Source organism: Pholcus phalangioides, unplaced genomic scaffold (assembly GCF_987345545.1).
Source record: "Pholcus phalangioides strain wild (caught in Gottingen) unplaced genomic scaffold, Ppha-v1.0 ptg000007l_1, whole genome shotgun sequence".
Taxonomy (NCBI): Eukaryota; Metazoa; Arthropoda; class Arachnida; order Araneae; family Pholcidae; genus Pholcus; species Pholcus phalangioides.
Window position 1 is genome coordinate 9,369,588 of NW_028301600.1, and position 13,327 is coordinate 9,382,914.

Genomic DNA, 13,327 nt, shown 5'->3' on the forward strand with positions numbered 1-13,327 from the left:
GATTGTGCTTAAAAGTTTCCGATTAGAAATGAGGAGTTTGTACAGCCACAGAGATGGGCAGTGATTTAATAATTGAAAATTTTATCTATTTGCTTGGTCCACTGGATCACCTTGATATTACAAAAATCTATGCAAAAGTGTCTTAGAGAATCAACTGCTACGAGACAAAAAAAAATCAATTTTTTATGACAAGTAGTTCTGTTCATTTGTTAATATCATAATGAAATGAGACATTTCCATGCAGATAGAGCAGTAGTATTTTCACAATTTGGATTATAAAACCTGACAGAGCAAAAATTAGAAATTTGCTTGTAATGAGAAGTTTGTTATAACGACAATTTTCTTTGTGATTGTGAACTGTCATTACAACAGACTTTTACGGTATCTTTAGCCTTTAATAGCTGTAACTTTTTTTCAGTGCAGAATGTGAATGCATGGCTGCTTGATCAAATGTGCTTTAGCAAAAGATACTTATCTTTTTCCCCTTGAAAATCTGCATGTCAACTACTTTTTCAAAACTTCTTCACTGTGAACAAATCTCTTTTCTGCAGCTTTCTTCAATAACTTTCAGAATTTAGACATTTGAGTATTTGAAAACATCTGAGTTGTTATTTTGATAGCTTTTATTTGTGAAATCATACAACAAAACATTGCAAAAAATAATAATAAAAGCAAAATACATTTGTAAAATAAATCAGGCATGAATAAATATGTAAAATAAATCAGGCATGAATAAATATGTAAAAAAAAATGTTTTTTGAATATATAATATTGAATGAAGCTCATTTGTCAGTAGAACAATAAACATATCTTTATTTGCATTGCAAAGTCTATCATATACATGATTTATTCTTTAAAAAATAGTTAATAAAATTTTCAGTTTTCCTTCTCAGTTATAAGTATAATCAAATTATAATTAAGGTGGCTTGATTACAATACTGTATACTTTTCATGAAAAGTGTCTACTCCTGAGATTTGCAATTAATCTGCACGCAAGATTTCCAAATTTCATAATGAAATATGATATTTTGTGAGATGTAATTAGAAACTACTACTGAGTAAGACTATACTGACTGACAATTTACACTAAATTAATCTCCGTTGGAATAAATACAACATTTCTGTGAATTTATTTTACACATTACATTTAAAGTTTCCTAAAACATGCCAATTCGTTATTGCTGCTTTTCTTTACTGATTAAATGTTTGGGGTGTCATCTTTTAATGTAGCTGAAAATTCCATTACATGTAGACACTGAATTCACATCAATCTCCAGATTGAAAATTACACATATTTGAATAACTACTACTATATAAATACACAATCAGATATTAATCACCACCATCTAAAATTGTTTATTTATCCTCACATGAAAAAATCTCTACTGTTACATTTTCTATCTACTTTTTCATATACAGTCAAATCCCATTATAATGAACTTCATGAGAACAGCGACTCACTTTGTTATATGAAATTAAATTTTAAAGGAATACCAGGTATTTACATTGTTTCTATGTCAACTTATCTGGGGGATTAGAGAGGTTTTCATTAAAAAACAAGATTTTTCCTATAACAGTATTCATTAAAATGGCAATTAACTGTATAGAGATTTGATTTTTTTTTACAAAATATACTATAAATTTATGGTAAGAAAAGTTTGTATTTCATTAGTTGATGTGTCATTAATTAATGAAGCCAATATATGTCTTATAAATGAAGGCACTAGTTAACAGTGAATTAAAATAGGTGGAAATGACTAGGCTGGTGAAAAGTTCAATAAGTACTGAGATTCTTGAACCACACATGAAAGTATAAAATATAAAAATATCATGAGCAGTTACAAATGAATTGTTTCACAATCACAAGATACATAAATCATAACATTCAACAACTCATGTCAATAAAAAAATAATTATATCAGATCATTGTTAGAGAATAAATGCATTCATTTTGGTATTCCATTCAAAATAAACTATCACATTTGGGTGAATTATATTATCTTTGATTATATTGAAAAATGTGAATTTAAGAGTAAAAATATATGACAATCAAATTATCATTTAACTATAAATATAATACTATGTATGAAATCAAATAAAATAATAAATAACCACTCTGACAATAGCTGGAAAGTTAATATCACGGTAATAGCTAAAATGCATAAATGATTAAACAAGCTGTAACACAATAAATGACATAATAAAAAATAAATAATAATAAAGTATCAGCAATGAAATATTATCATGGATAATAAAAAAATGGCACTTACATTCACTCTTCCTGAACAAGAAACAATATTGAAGGAGGTGAATGCATATGCATCAGATGTTCAACTGGGAAAGAAACTATTTTCCCTCAAGAATCTACTAATTATAGGAATTTATGACCAGACTTTTATCACAGTGTTAAATTTCTTCCAGTTCAACATTCTCTGGTACTACTTATAAGTGTATGATACAAATTTGGTGCACACTGTTATTTATTCATCAAATTGATATTGCTTTTTGTAATGTTGGAATGAATGTGTTTTTAGAATTTTTATGGAATGACAATAGCTGCAATCAGATTTTTTCACAGGATGTCAGCTCACATTTGTACTTTGGTTTTTATTTTTGTGGGTTCAACCACAAAAAAATCAACCTCAGCTAACATGCTTATCAGCATCTTACACTCACTGTGCATCCTGTATTCAAGATTTTATGTAATACCCAACAAAGCTTTTGATGTTCTGCCGGCAATACACTAAAAATTTTATAAAAGATCTTTCATCAAATTTTTATTGTGTAATCCCCGCCACTAGTCTGTGGGAAAGGACTTGACAGCTTCCTAGCATATGATATTTCAAGCAGGCCCTGATCTTGAAGAGGAAGAACCAGATTCTAAGAAAACTTGAGCTGCAAAATGGATTTCTAAAACTAATGAAACTTCACATAATGAAAATTTAAAAAAAGTTGATAAACACTATGGAACAAACCATTGACATATACAAGGGGGAGGGGTTGTTAGGAGTTAGGATTCAAACCTTCTTTCGCTGAGTCAAGGTGATAATGCTATTTTGCCAAAAATAATCTTTAAAAACCCATTCAGAAGGAAAAAAGTTCCACCATCCTGAAAATATTTCAAGAGAAACAAGATTTGTGTGAAATGCTATCCTACATTGATTTTTGGAATCTTGTACTTAGCAAATTGTTGTGATGAAACAAACAAAAATTAGTGATTTTTATAGAAATCATCAATAGAGGGGAATAGCTATTTTTTTTATTTCCCACATTTTTTTCATCATCTCTCCCATTTACAAACTTTCAATTTTGCGAACTAATTATGAAGTCCATAAGGGTTTGTAAAATCTAGCATGGACTGTAGCTTGATAACTGCAGCCTGAGCTTTTCATTCAAGAACATTTATATCATGATAATTATTATTTAAGTAATGTGAAATTTAAAACAAAATCTCAATAATGTTGTAACGGAAGTAAGGTGCTTTGCATCAGTGCAGAGTTGTGAGCGGTTCTATCTATCTATCAATAATGTTGACTATTCTTGCAAAAAAATAATTTTATGCCTGATTTCAGTATTTTCAAAAGAATATGGACACTATATTTATATAAAAGGTTTTTTTTTATCCAAAATTAAGTAAATAAAGTTAAAAAATAATAACTTTGTAATAACTTATGTGCAGGTTCTAAAGATTATTAAAGCCATTTCTCCAAATTTGCACACTCATCTTCAACTGTTACAAATTTTTTAAGGTTTCAGATACAGTAAAATGCTGCAATCAGACACTTATGAGGCAGGGGTATGTTGCATAACAGAAATCATTGATAATTTACTCTCCCAGTCACTGAACTGGCAATGACATTTTTTAAATGTACAAATATTAAGCCATAAGTATGAATAAAATAACTATATTAGCATAATTAAAATACTATAAGTATATAAAATATTGTAAGTAAAATATACAGGGTGAGCGAAAAATCTGTAGAAACTTTAAAAATTCATAAAAACTGGAAAAATAACCAAAATAAAAAGTGGTTTGCAGGGTTAGCATCATTAGGTCATGCGGATTTTTTAAGACAGTAAAAAAAAAAAAGCAGATAGGTGGCACTGATGTACACAAGTCAAAGAAAATATATGCAAATAACGAACAGAATGCCTCCAAATCGTTCATTACAGCAGTATGTGTTCCACGTGACCACTCCCACAGGGGATAACACATTGCAGGTGAGTCACAACTCCAGCAATGGCAGAGTGCAGCAGGTCCGGATGTATACATGACACCTCTCGGCAAATCGCATCTTTCAGTTCTGACAGATTGGATGGACTGGATCGATACACCGGGGGCCATACCACTCGTACCAGCGCCACATATCAGCTGTTTTTTTTCAGTCTTGAAAAAATTCCTGTGACCTAGCAATGCTAACCTGGCAAACCGTTTTTTATTTCTGCTATTTTTCCAGTTTCTATGGACTTTTTTAGCCACCCTGTATTATGAGCACAAATAAAATAAAAATGCTATAAATTCAAGGGAAAAAATCTGTAATTTCCCATTTCCAAGGATGATATCATTCTTCACTATAAATACGAAGACTTTCAACAGCTAGCTGATGTGAAGATGAATTCACGAAAGAACGAAAGTTAAACTGCTGTTGCAGGGAATTGAACCCACATCCTCTTACTTGCGAGGTGAGTGCCCTAGACCACTAGACTGCCAAGGCAACAAATCTCAATCTTTCCTAAAGTTTGTGTGCGCTGAATGGGACCGTACATAGATAGTCGGACCTAACTCAGGTCAGCCAGAGCTCACAATCATCTTCACATTAGCAGCTATTGAAAACCTTTGTATGGATAGTGAAGAGTGACATTATCCTTGAATAAGCTGTCATCTGGTGGTAGTGTCGGCAATTGTGAGTTCTGGCCTGAGTGAGGTTCAACACCCATGTGCGGTCCCATTCAGCACACACAAGCTCTAAGAAAAGATTGAGATTCATTGAATTTATATTCTAGTGCCTCACCCGGCAAGTGAGAGAACGTGGGTTCAATTCCCTGAAAGGGCAGTTGAATTTTCTTTCTTTCCAGAATTGATTTTTGCATCAGCCAGCTGTTTTGAAAACCTCCGTAATAACCCTCTTGTTGAGTACTTTTTGGATGTACTAGATTTTGCCAATTATCGTTCAATTCCTATCACTGCTGCAGTAAGGAGTGTCAAATAACAGTGTGTTGAATAATTAAGTTTGATAATAAAGAGTATCATATTTGCAATTAAGTCAGCTTTTTCTTATTCTTATAAATACAGTTGACCCTAGGTTTATGAACAAGTCAACATAAAATATAATTTGGTTTACGAACATCCGAGTCTTTTTTTTTTTTCTAGTCTAAATTCATAGGAGAAATTGAAATATCTCCAGCCACATGGCCATTTTGTTTTGTGTATATATATACAGTCGGCCCCCCATATTCACGGGAGTTATGTTCCGGGGATTACTGCGAATACGGGAAATCAGCAAATAACCAAAACCAGTTTTTTCTTGTATATCTCGTTTATTGAACAGCATGAGAAGAGCAGGGTGACACAGAGATAGAAGGAATGTAAACGAGGTTGCAGCGATTGTTGGCGATGTTTTCCGAAAGAACATTGTGATTTCTGTTTGCCGTTTCTTCTTCATATCATTGTGTTAGAGGAAGCCTTGTCAAAATATTCCATCAATTTTTCTAGTTGTGAAGAACGTAACATGGAGGGATCTATGTCATAAAAATAATTTATTGCCGATTTGAACTTGCGAAGCCTTTCCGTTATGTTACACATGGTCTTTTACTTCTTCATCTGGTACCGCTTCAATTTCAGGAGCAGTCAACTGCATTAATTCCTCCTCGGTCAATATCTCTAAATGGCTATTAATTAGCTGTTCGACTTCTATATCCATATCATTGAACCCTTCTCCACCCATCTGTTTTGCTAACGTGACAATGTCTTTTATAGTCTCTTGAGTTGGCTCTGTAACAATAGCTGTGTTCTTTAGTGCACACTGTGGCCAAAGGTTAATCCAACCCAAACCAGAGGTGACTGTTTCTCTCTTGGGAGCTGCCACAGCTCTAGTGATGACAGTAATGTCATTAGCCAGCCATCCAAAAATGAGCCATCTTAAATATGCACAACTAAAATTTTGTAAACAAAACACATGAATGACGATTTCGGAGTGTTGCAAAAAAAATTCCAATAAAGGGAAAAAAAAACCGCAAATACAGAAACCGTGAATAGAGGGGGGCCGACTGTAGTTCTTTCCTCTAAATATGACTTTTCTTATTCAGCCAAAAGGATCAGAGCAGGTCATTTCAAACTTTAAGAATGTTTACATCAAAGAACTTTTTCAGAGAGGTTTTGCAATAATCTCTGAAGAACATAATTAACATGTCCTGACTTCTGGAAATATCATTGAATATACTACCATGCTCACAGTTCTTATTGACAAAGCTTGGCAGCAAGTAACTCACAGAATAATGAATTTGGCTTGGAGGAAACTATAGCCAGACTGTTCTGCATGCAGAAATTTTGAGAGCTTTGACACTCAGATTATAGATATTATCAAAACTAGACATGGCACTGGCTCTGTTCAAACAAGAGATGGACCACATTAATCCATCTGACATTGATTCCTATGTAAAAAATTATTTAGGTTTACACACAGACTTCAGGAATGAATTAAGTTTGTAAGCAGAGGGTTGACTTTTTTCATTCATAATGGTCATTCTATAAGTAACGTCAAAAATATTATTTAGGTTTCAAAGTTTTGATCCATAAACATTCAACCTAAGATTGACCAAGGGTGGGGCATTTTTTATTTCATAATAAATTTCAAAAATGTATAATGTGTATTTTACCTACCTCACGCTAAAAAGTAAATGAAAATTTTATAACGAATAACAGTATAAAAATTTTATCAAAATATACCGATGAGAGACAATAATAACACAGTACGTGAGAAGTTAACAATTACCATGTAAACTGCATTTTTAAACCATGAAATTCAAATATATCCGACATTTTTCATGTATGAATAAGCATATGGGCAAAATTCTCTACTAGCTCTTTCATACAAAGTATTACTACCCACTCTCAGCTTTTTAAAGGCACTAAGTTTATTCCACACATGCAACATGTAACTGGAACTGTAGTGTGAAGATATATTTTTTACTTCTTCTTGAACTTCAAAATATTTTTCCCATTCATCAAATGGAATAGGGAATGCTGCTTCAGGTGACATGATATTAACATTACAACTGGTACCTGAAACTTTACTTATATCTGAAATGCCACAATAATTTTGTATACTTTTAGTAATAACACCAGGTCCATTCGCTACAAAATTATATGGATCATAATTCACAACAAAATTCACCATTGTCTTGTGCATAAGTTCATGTTCAGGACCAAAGATCAAAACACCTGAAGCCACACGCTGCCAGTTTTCAGTCACAACACTATTAGTAAGGTGTTGAATTGATCGTAGCATCACAATATCCAAGTCCAGATAAACTCCTCCATACTTCCAAATCACAAAAAACCTCAAGGCATCACTGAGATGGCTGACCTATATAAAATTTCATTAAAAGTCTACTACTATCATCTCTATCATCATTCACAGACATGTTGTAAATGAGACAAAAACTGAAATATTTTAAATTAAAAACCTTTCTGTGTGACAATACTTAATGTGAATATAGCATTAAGATGTTACAACACAGATAAACTAGTGATACATTTTTTTTAATATTAAGATCTAATGTGAAAGATGTCACTAGCTAGCAAGTTAAAAAAAAAAGTGTTTCACGAATTCTGTCAATATAATTATTTGTTTTTCACAAGGACAGTTCAAATCCTCATCGTTCACAAAAATTTGTCTTCCTTAAAATAGTAGCATAGCACGAAACCTCAAAAATGGCCCATAGGATAACAGTCAATGCTGTCTAATGTTGGTTGAAAAAGCCCGTTCCTTTGAGTGTTCAGTGCATAAATTGATACAAATTATTTGCTTTATCAAACAGAAAATTTCTCAATTGTACTATGTATAGCACAAAATATAAAAGGTGCATAAGAAAGTCCCTTTTACCAGAAATATATTGCTTAACATTGTTCTGCGCGAGTCAAAAAATCGAATAGAATGCTCAGTTTCATTCTTACAAAAATGTCTTCACGTTCTCTTAAGGTGGTCTTTCCACTTCTCAGGGCTTACTTTGTTTTAGACTGGAGTATGCCATAAGGTTTTGGAGACCATGCCTACATCGAGACGCAGACTTGGTTGAGGGGGTGCAAAGAGTCACTTGCATATAGAAATGTCCTCTCCACTTGTCAATACAAGATTCTTTGAAAGACTGGTTATTTGTGAAGATGAAGATTACAAGGAAGAAAATTCATCACTGCCCCCCCCCCCCCCGGGACTCGAACCCTGGTCTATCGCTTGCTGGACGAGTGCTCTACCATCTAAACTATGGAAGCAGATAGAATATTTCAACCTTGGAGCGTATATATATGTTGAAAGGCACCGTACATGGACGGTGTCCTTCATAGGCGTCCGGCATCTATATGCATGTGGCCATCTGGTTGGCCTATGTCATTCACGAGCTATTAGTTGATTCTTGACGCCTTCTATGTACAGTGCCTTTCAACATATATATATGCTCCAAGGTTGAAATATTCTGCTTCCATAACTTAGATGGTAGAACACTCGTCCGGCAAGCAAGAGACCGGGGTTCGAGTCCCTGTGGGGGCAGTGATGAATTTTCTTCCTTGTAATCTTCATCTCCCCAAATAACCAGTCTTTCAATGAATCTTGTAAAGAGTCGTTTGTTTGTGCGCAGGACTTAAGCTATGAAGAAAGACTTGACTTTTTGAATATGTTCAGATAAGAAGAACGCAGGTGTCTGGGGATATGATTGAAGTTTCTAAAATTTTTACAGAATGGATAGGATGGATAACGAGTTATTAATACACCATAAATCAACTGCTTTGACAAGGGGACAACTCCAGGTTGTGGTGTCGAAGGGAATTTGTTTCTAACAGGGTTAAAAATAAATGGAATAGCTTACTCCTGGTTGTTGTGAATTCTACCAAAACTGAGAGGTTTAAAAATAAAAGGCAATGTTTATAATGGGATGAAGTGAGAACTTATCCATACTTAGATATTAATCATTTGTTTGTATTAGTTTTATTTTAGTGTTTATTTGTTTCTTGTGATAATTTCTCATATTTTGGATAGCTGCATTTTAGTTATATTTGACATCTATATTTTGATGAGGACCTCCACCTGGCTTAAAATGTTTGACACTACAAATTTACATTCTTGCTCTCAAAAATTTCAACCAGATTTCATTTTCATGAGAGATAAGATACGTTATGACAGTACTGGCACCAGTGGCGTAGCCAGGTTTTGATCCGTGGGGGAGCGAAATTGTGAAAGGTGCCATTTTTTGTTCGTGCTTAAGGCGCAAACTTAAAATTATGCATTAGTGGAAAGAAATTTAAATTTCCCAATTTATATAAAATCAAATTTATTTTGTTTTCAGTTTATGTTATTTTTCAAATTAAATTAATTACCTTTCAATTGATTAATGCATTTTAATTTAATTAACTTAAAAAAATGTAAATTCCATTTTATGTTTTGTGTATTTATACAACAAACACCAAAAACAACTGGGAAGTCACCCTAACAGGTAGTTGGAAAAAAATTTAGATTAAAATATAGAAAATGATAGGAGAATAAAATAAAAAGGAAAAAATATATATTTTCTCTTTTTCTAAAATTATTCCAAGATATGAAAGTACAGAGAAATCTTCATGCTTCTATTCAATTTTATCATGTTACACTCTTATCGTATCACATGTACACTACTTCTACTCAATCGTAGAAAGACATTTCTCTTTCGACAGAATTTCTCATAGACAGAATTTCTCAGACAGAATTTATAAAAAATTAATGCATGCTGGAAAGTTCTTTCTTATATTATGCGTGACCATAACGTGCATACGATGTCATAGTTATGCATGGTTTCAGTTCAAGAGGTTTGCCGTCTTCCATATTAGAAGTATAACTGACAGATGTCTGAAGTTTCGTGTTATGCAAATACCATGGTGAAAGCCTGCCTGCTCTCTGCGGGAAGGCTTTCCAAACGAAAGATTGGTTAGCATTCGTATATAGAAATTGAAAAAAAAGACTCGCTTCAGTCAACCGCCACTGTACCAGTAGTGGGGCTCAAACCGGGATGAATCAATCCATCGTGATGCCCACACGATCGCAGTGGTTATCACACACTACTAAATTGCAGATGCCCAAGCAGAGGGTGGCCTGAATCCAAAAACGTTAGGAACTGCTTCAAACGAATTAGTGCATGCCAGAAATTGTCGTATGTGTCTATAACCTATTTAAGTGTCTCTGAGGCATGTTTGTAATGCAATTGCTCATCTTCCGAATTGAAGTGAAAGTGGCAGGTATATGAATTGATTGAAATATTTTTTATGTTTTATTATCTACTGGCTTCCTTTGGAGATACTATTTAAAGGGGAGTTTAGCTCGAAGTTGAAAAACTTAAAAAGGCATAGCATATGTATATTTATTTCTAGTGAAATAAATTCATGCGATGTGTTTTATAACAAATCAGAGAAGAATGAAAATACAGTATGTAGAGTGATGAATGGTACAGACTAGCGCAGGGGTTCTCAAACTTTTTCCATCCACGGTGCCCTGTTACTTTAATCAATGCTTATACACGGCTCCCAGAGAAGTTTAACAAAGAATCTCTGAAAAACCTTTGGGATGCTCCGCGGTGCCCCCGACAAAGGTTGGTGATGCACAGTTTGAAAATCCTCTGGACTAATAAGTTCTTGGATTTTTACCCTCGTAATTTGACCAGGGGGCATTCGGGTAAGTGCTGGCAAACCTCACGACACCATAGTTCTTATTAGAAAGTATTGTATAAGCCCTCGGATAAGTGCTAATTGAAAAAACACTGGATAATCTTTTAAGAGCACACTCAACGTTTCGTGGGCACTTTTTGTTTTTCTGAAATAGTATACGTATGTATCTTCAGTTACTTTTAAACTTTCCTCGTAATACATGGACAATTCCAGCCCCGGTCCAGGTGCCTCAAGTGCAAAAGGGACTTCATGAAGATGAGATCCAGTAAAAATTTTCACGAGTGATCTGTTAGGCAGACATTTCTGAACAGGTAAAGGGCCTTAGAAAAGTCCCTTTGATGCCCGTAAAATGACCCTGCGTAGACCACCTATGTGTTGTTGTGGGAAATAAAGAAACAAATAATGCCTGGAATTCTGCTTTAAAAAGCGATGAGTATATATAGTGACTTTTTATTATTTTATTTCGGAAATATTCAACAGATTCTCAGAGTGTGTGCACTCATGGCTCATTGCCACCCTTTTTTTTTTAAGGAGGTCTCAACGTGTTGGTGTATTGATGCGTGCTTATTCAGTTCTTTGTAGTGGGTTTTTCTTACATTAGACCAATGGGCTCTCAAACTGTGCACTGCGACACCCTGGTGTGCCACCAATCTTCGTCAGAGGCACCAGGAGCGGTGACCCTGACAAAGGTTTTTCGAAAATATTTTTTGTTAAACAGCTTTAGGGAGCAGGTGGAGCTCGCGGATAAACATTGAATAGGGGAAAGGGGCATCTTGGGAGGAAAAAGTTCGAGAATCCCCTGCGTCAGGCTATTCTGGGCAGTCACGGATAAGTGATGAAGTTGGGGGGGGGGGCATGGGTGCCAAAAGTTTAAGAAATACTGGGATTAATTGGAGAGGAGATATACGTGTCATGAGTTAGCAAACACACCGGCCCCCCATAACTTTTTTTAGGGAATAATTTCTCCGATTCGGCACACAGCTGTATATGTATAATTATGAAACAAACAGTGATTCATAGAAAAGAGACACTACACCATGAAAAAAAGACAATGTTTCTGAAAAAGTCACATTTTAACATAAAACTATGCACTATCACCGTATAATATAGTACAATATATTGCCGTACAAATAGAAGACTAACTTCCTCGCCCATTTTCTACATATCAGAGAGCTATTGACCCAAGATTATAGATTTTTTATTTACCCACATTTAAGAAAAACTCTTCCAGAACCAAAATCTTGCGGTTTTTATGGCTCAAAAGCTCATATCTGGTTTCCAACTCTTGCCAAGGCACCTGCGGATAACGTGGCATTTCTAGGCGTTATGAATATAGCTAGGTTCCCCCCCCATAAAGTGGTATTTCCCAAGCCATGGGCGGAGATACGGGGGGAGATATGACGCTGGGGGACCCCCCCCCCAGCGTCAAAGGTGGAGTCGACTGATCTAATGTATATATTTCAAGATGAATTGACATCATCGTCATCGTGCCCCCAGACTTCCAAGTCTATCTCCACCTATGCCTCTACATAAGGCGCCCAAAGAAAAGGCAATACTTCTTGGAGCTTGAATCCTAGCCATTAGGTTCAGTGGTCTGTCCACAATAGGTTCCCGTGCTTAATTTCTTCAAAAAGCACCTTAGTCAAAGCTCTTGGTGGCTCTTCAGAACAGAATGAACATTTCGTGAAAGCCATATCCTCATACCTATGAAAGGTATTTCAAGGAGCTCTACCGAGAACGACCAATAGCAATAGAAAAACTTAGAGCTAGAAGCGGGTAAGATTCTGCCCTTTAATAAAGGTGGGGGAACAGAGGCTGATCTGAACATGCTTCCAGATGAAGAGCTTGAGAGCAATTGTCAAAAATGGTAATGAAAACCTACCCTCTTTCTTTTTTTCCTTCTTCTCTTACGGGTTAGTACAAACCCAATCACTGTGAAACTGTAAGAGGTGCAAATATAAATGTAGATTTTGTTCCTTACTCATCACATTATAGTCAGTGAAGGTATAAAATGAAAAAGTCAATATTTTCCAAGTTTTTTTAAAGATCAAAAGTCATTTAGAAAAATAGGCGCCATTATAGACAAAATTTTGATTAGGGGAGCAATCGTTCCCTCTGCTCCCCCCCTGGCTACGCCACTGACTGGCACAAGTGTCTAATGAAGCACACGAGGCTTTCATGTTAGTGTATGTGTGTGCATATATATATAATCAATTCACGATAAGTCAAACTCTGATAGCTCGAATATATGTTCAAGTCTAAGTTTTCACCCAGCCCCAGAACATTTTTGGTATTTTAATATTGAAATTTTTCCTTAACTCAAAGTTTTCTTCCTCTAAGTTGAAGTTTTTAGAAACACAATTCTTTAAAAATAGCATTTATAGAATATGATTAAATTAGAATAACTTATCTTTTCAAATT

General features: G+C 34.6%; 1 protein-coding gene across 5 annotated transcripts in view; it reads right to left on the reverse strand.

Annotated features, from left to right (window-relative positions):
- Nucleotides 1-793: 793 nt before the first annotated feature.
- The window catches only part of LOC149084895 (lactosylceramide 4-alpha-galactosyltransferase-like), a 59,200-nt gene continuing 46,666 nt past the window's right edge, over nt 794-13,327 (reverse strand). For 3 of the 5 annotated variants that reach the window (XM_089232627.1, XM_089232628.1, XM_089232629.1), the window contains one exon: nt 794-7,586. In XM_089232627.1, the coding sequence (XP_089088753.1) occupies nt 7,023-7,586 (564 nt within the window). In that variant the 3' untranslated portion in view covers nt 794-7,022. The remainder of the gene's footprint in view (nt 7,587-13,327) is intronic. The other 2 variants (XM_089232630.1, XM_089232631.1) reach the window with 2 other exon arrangements.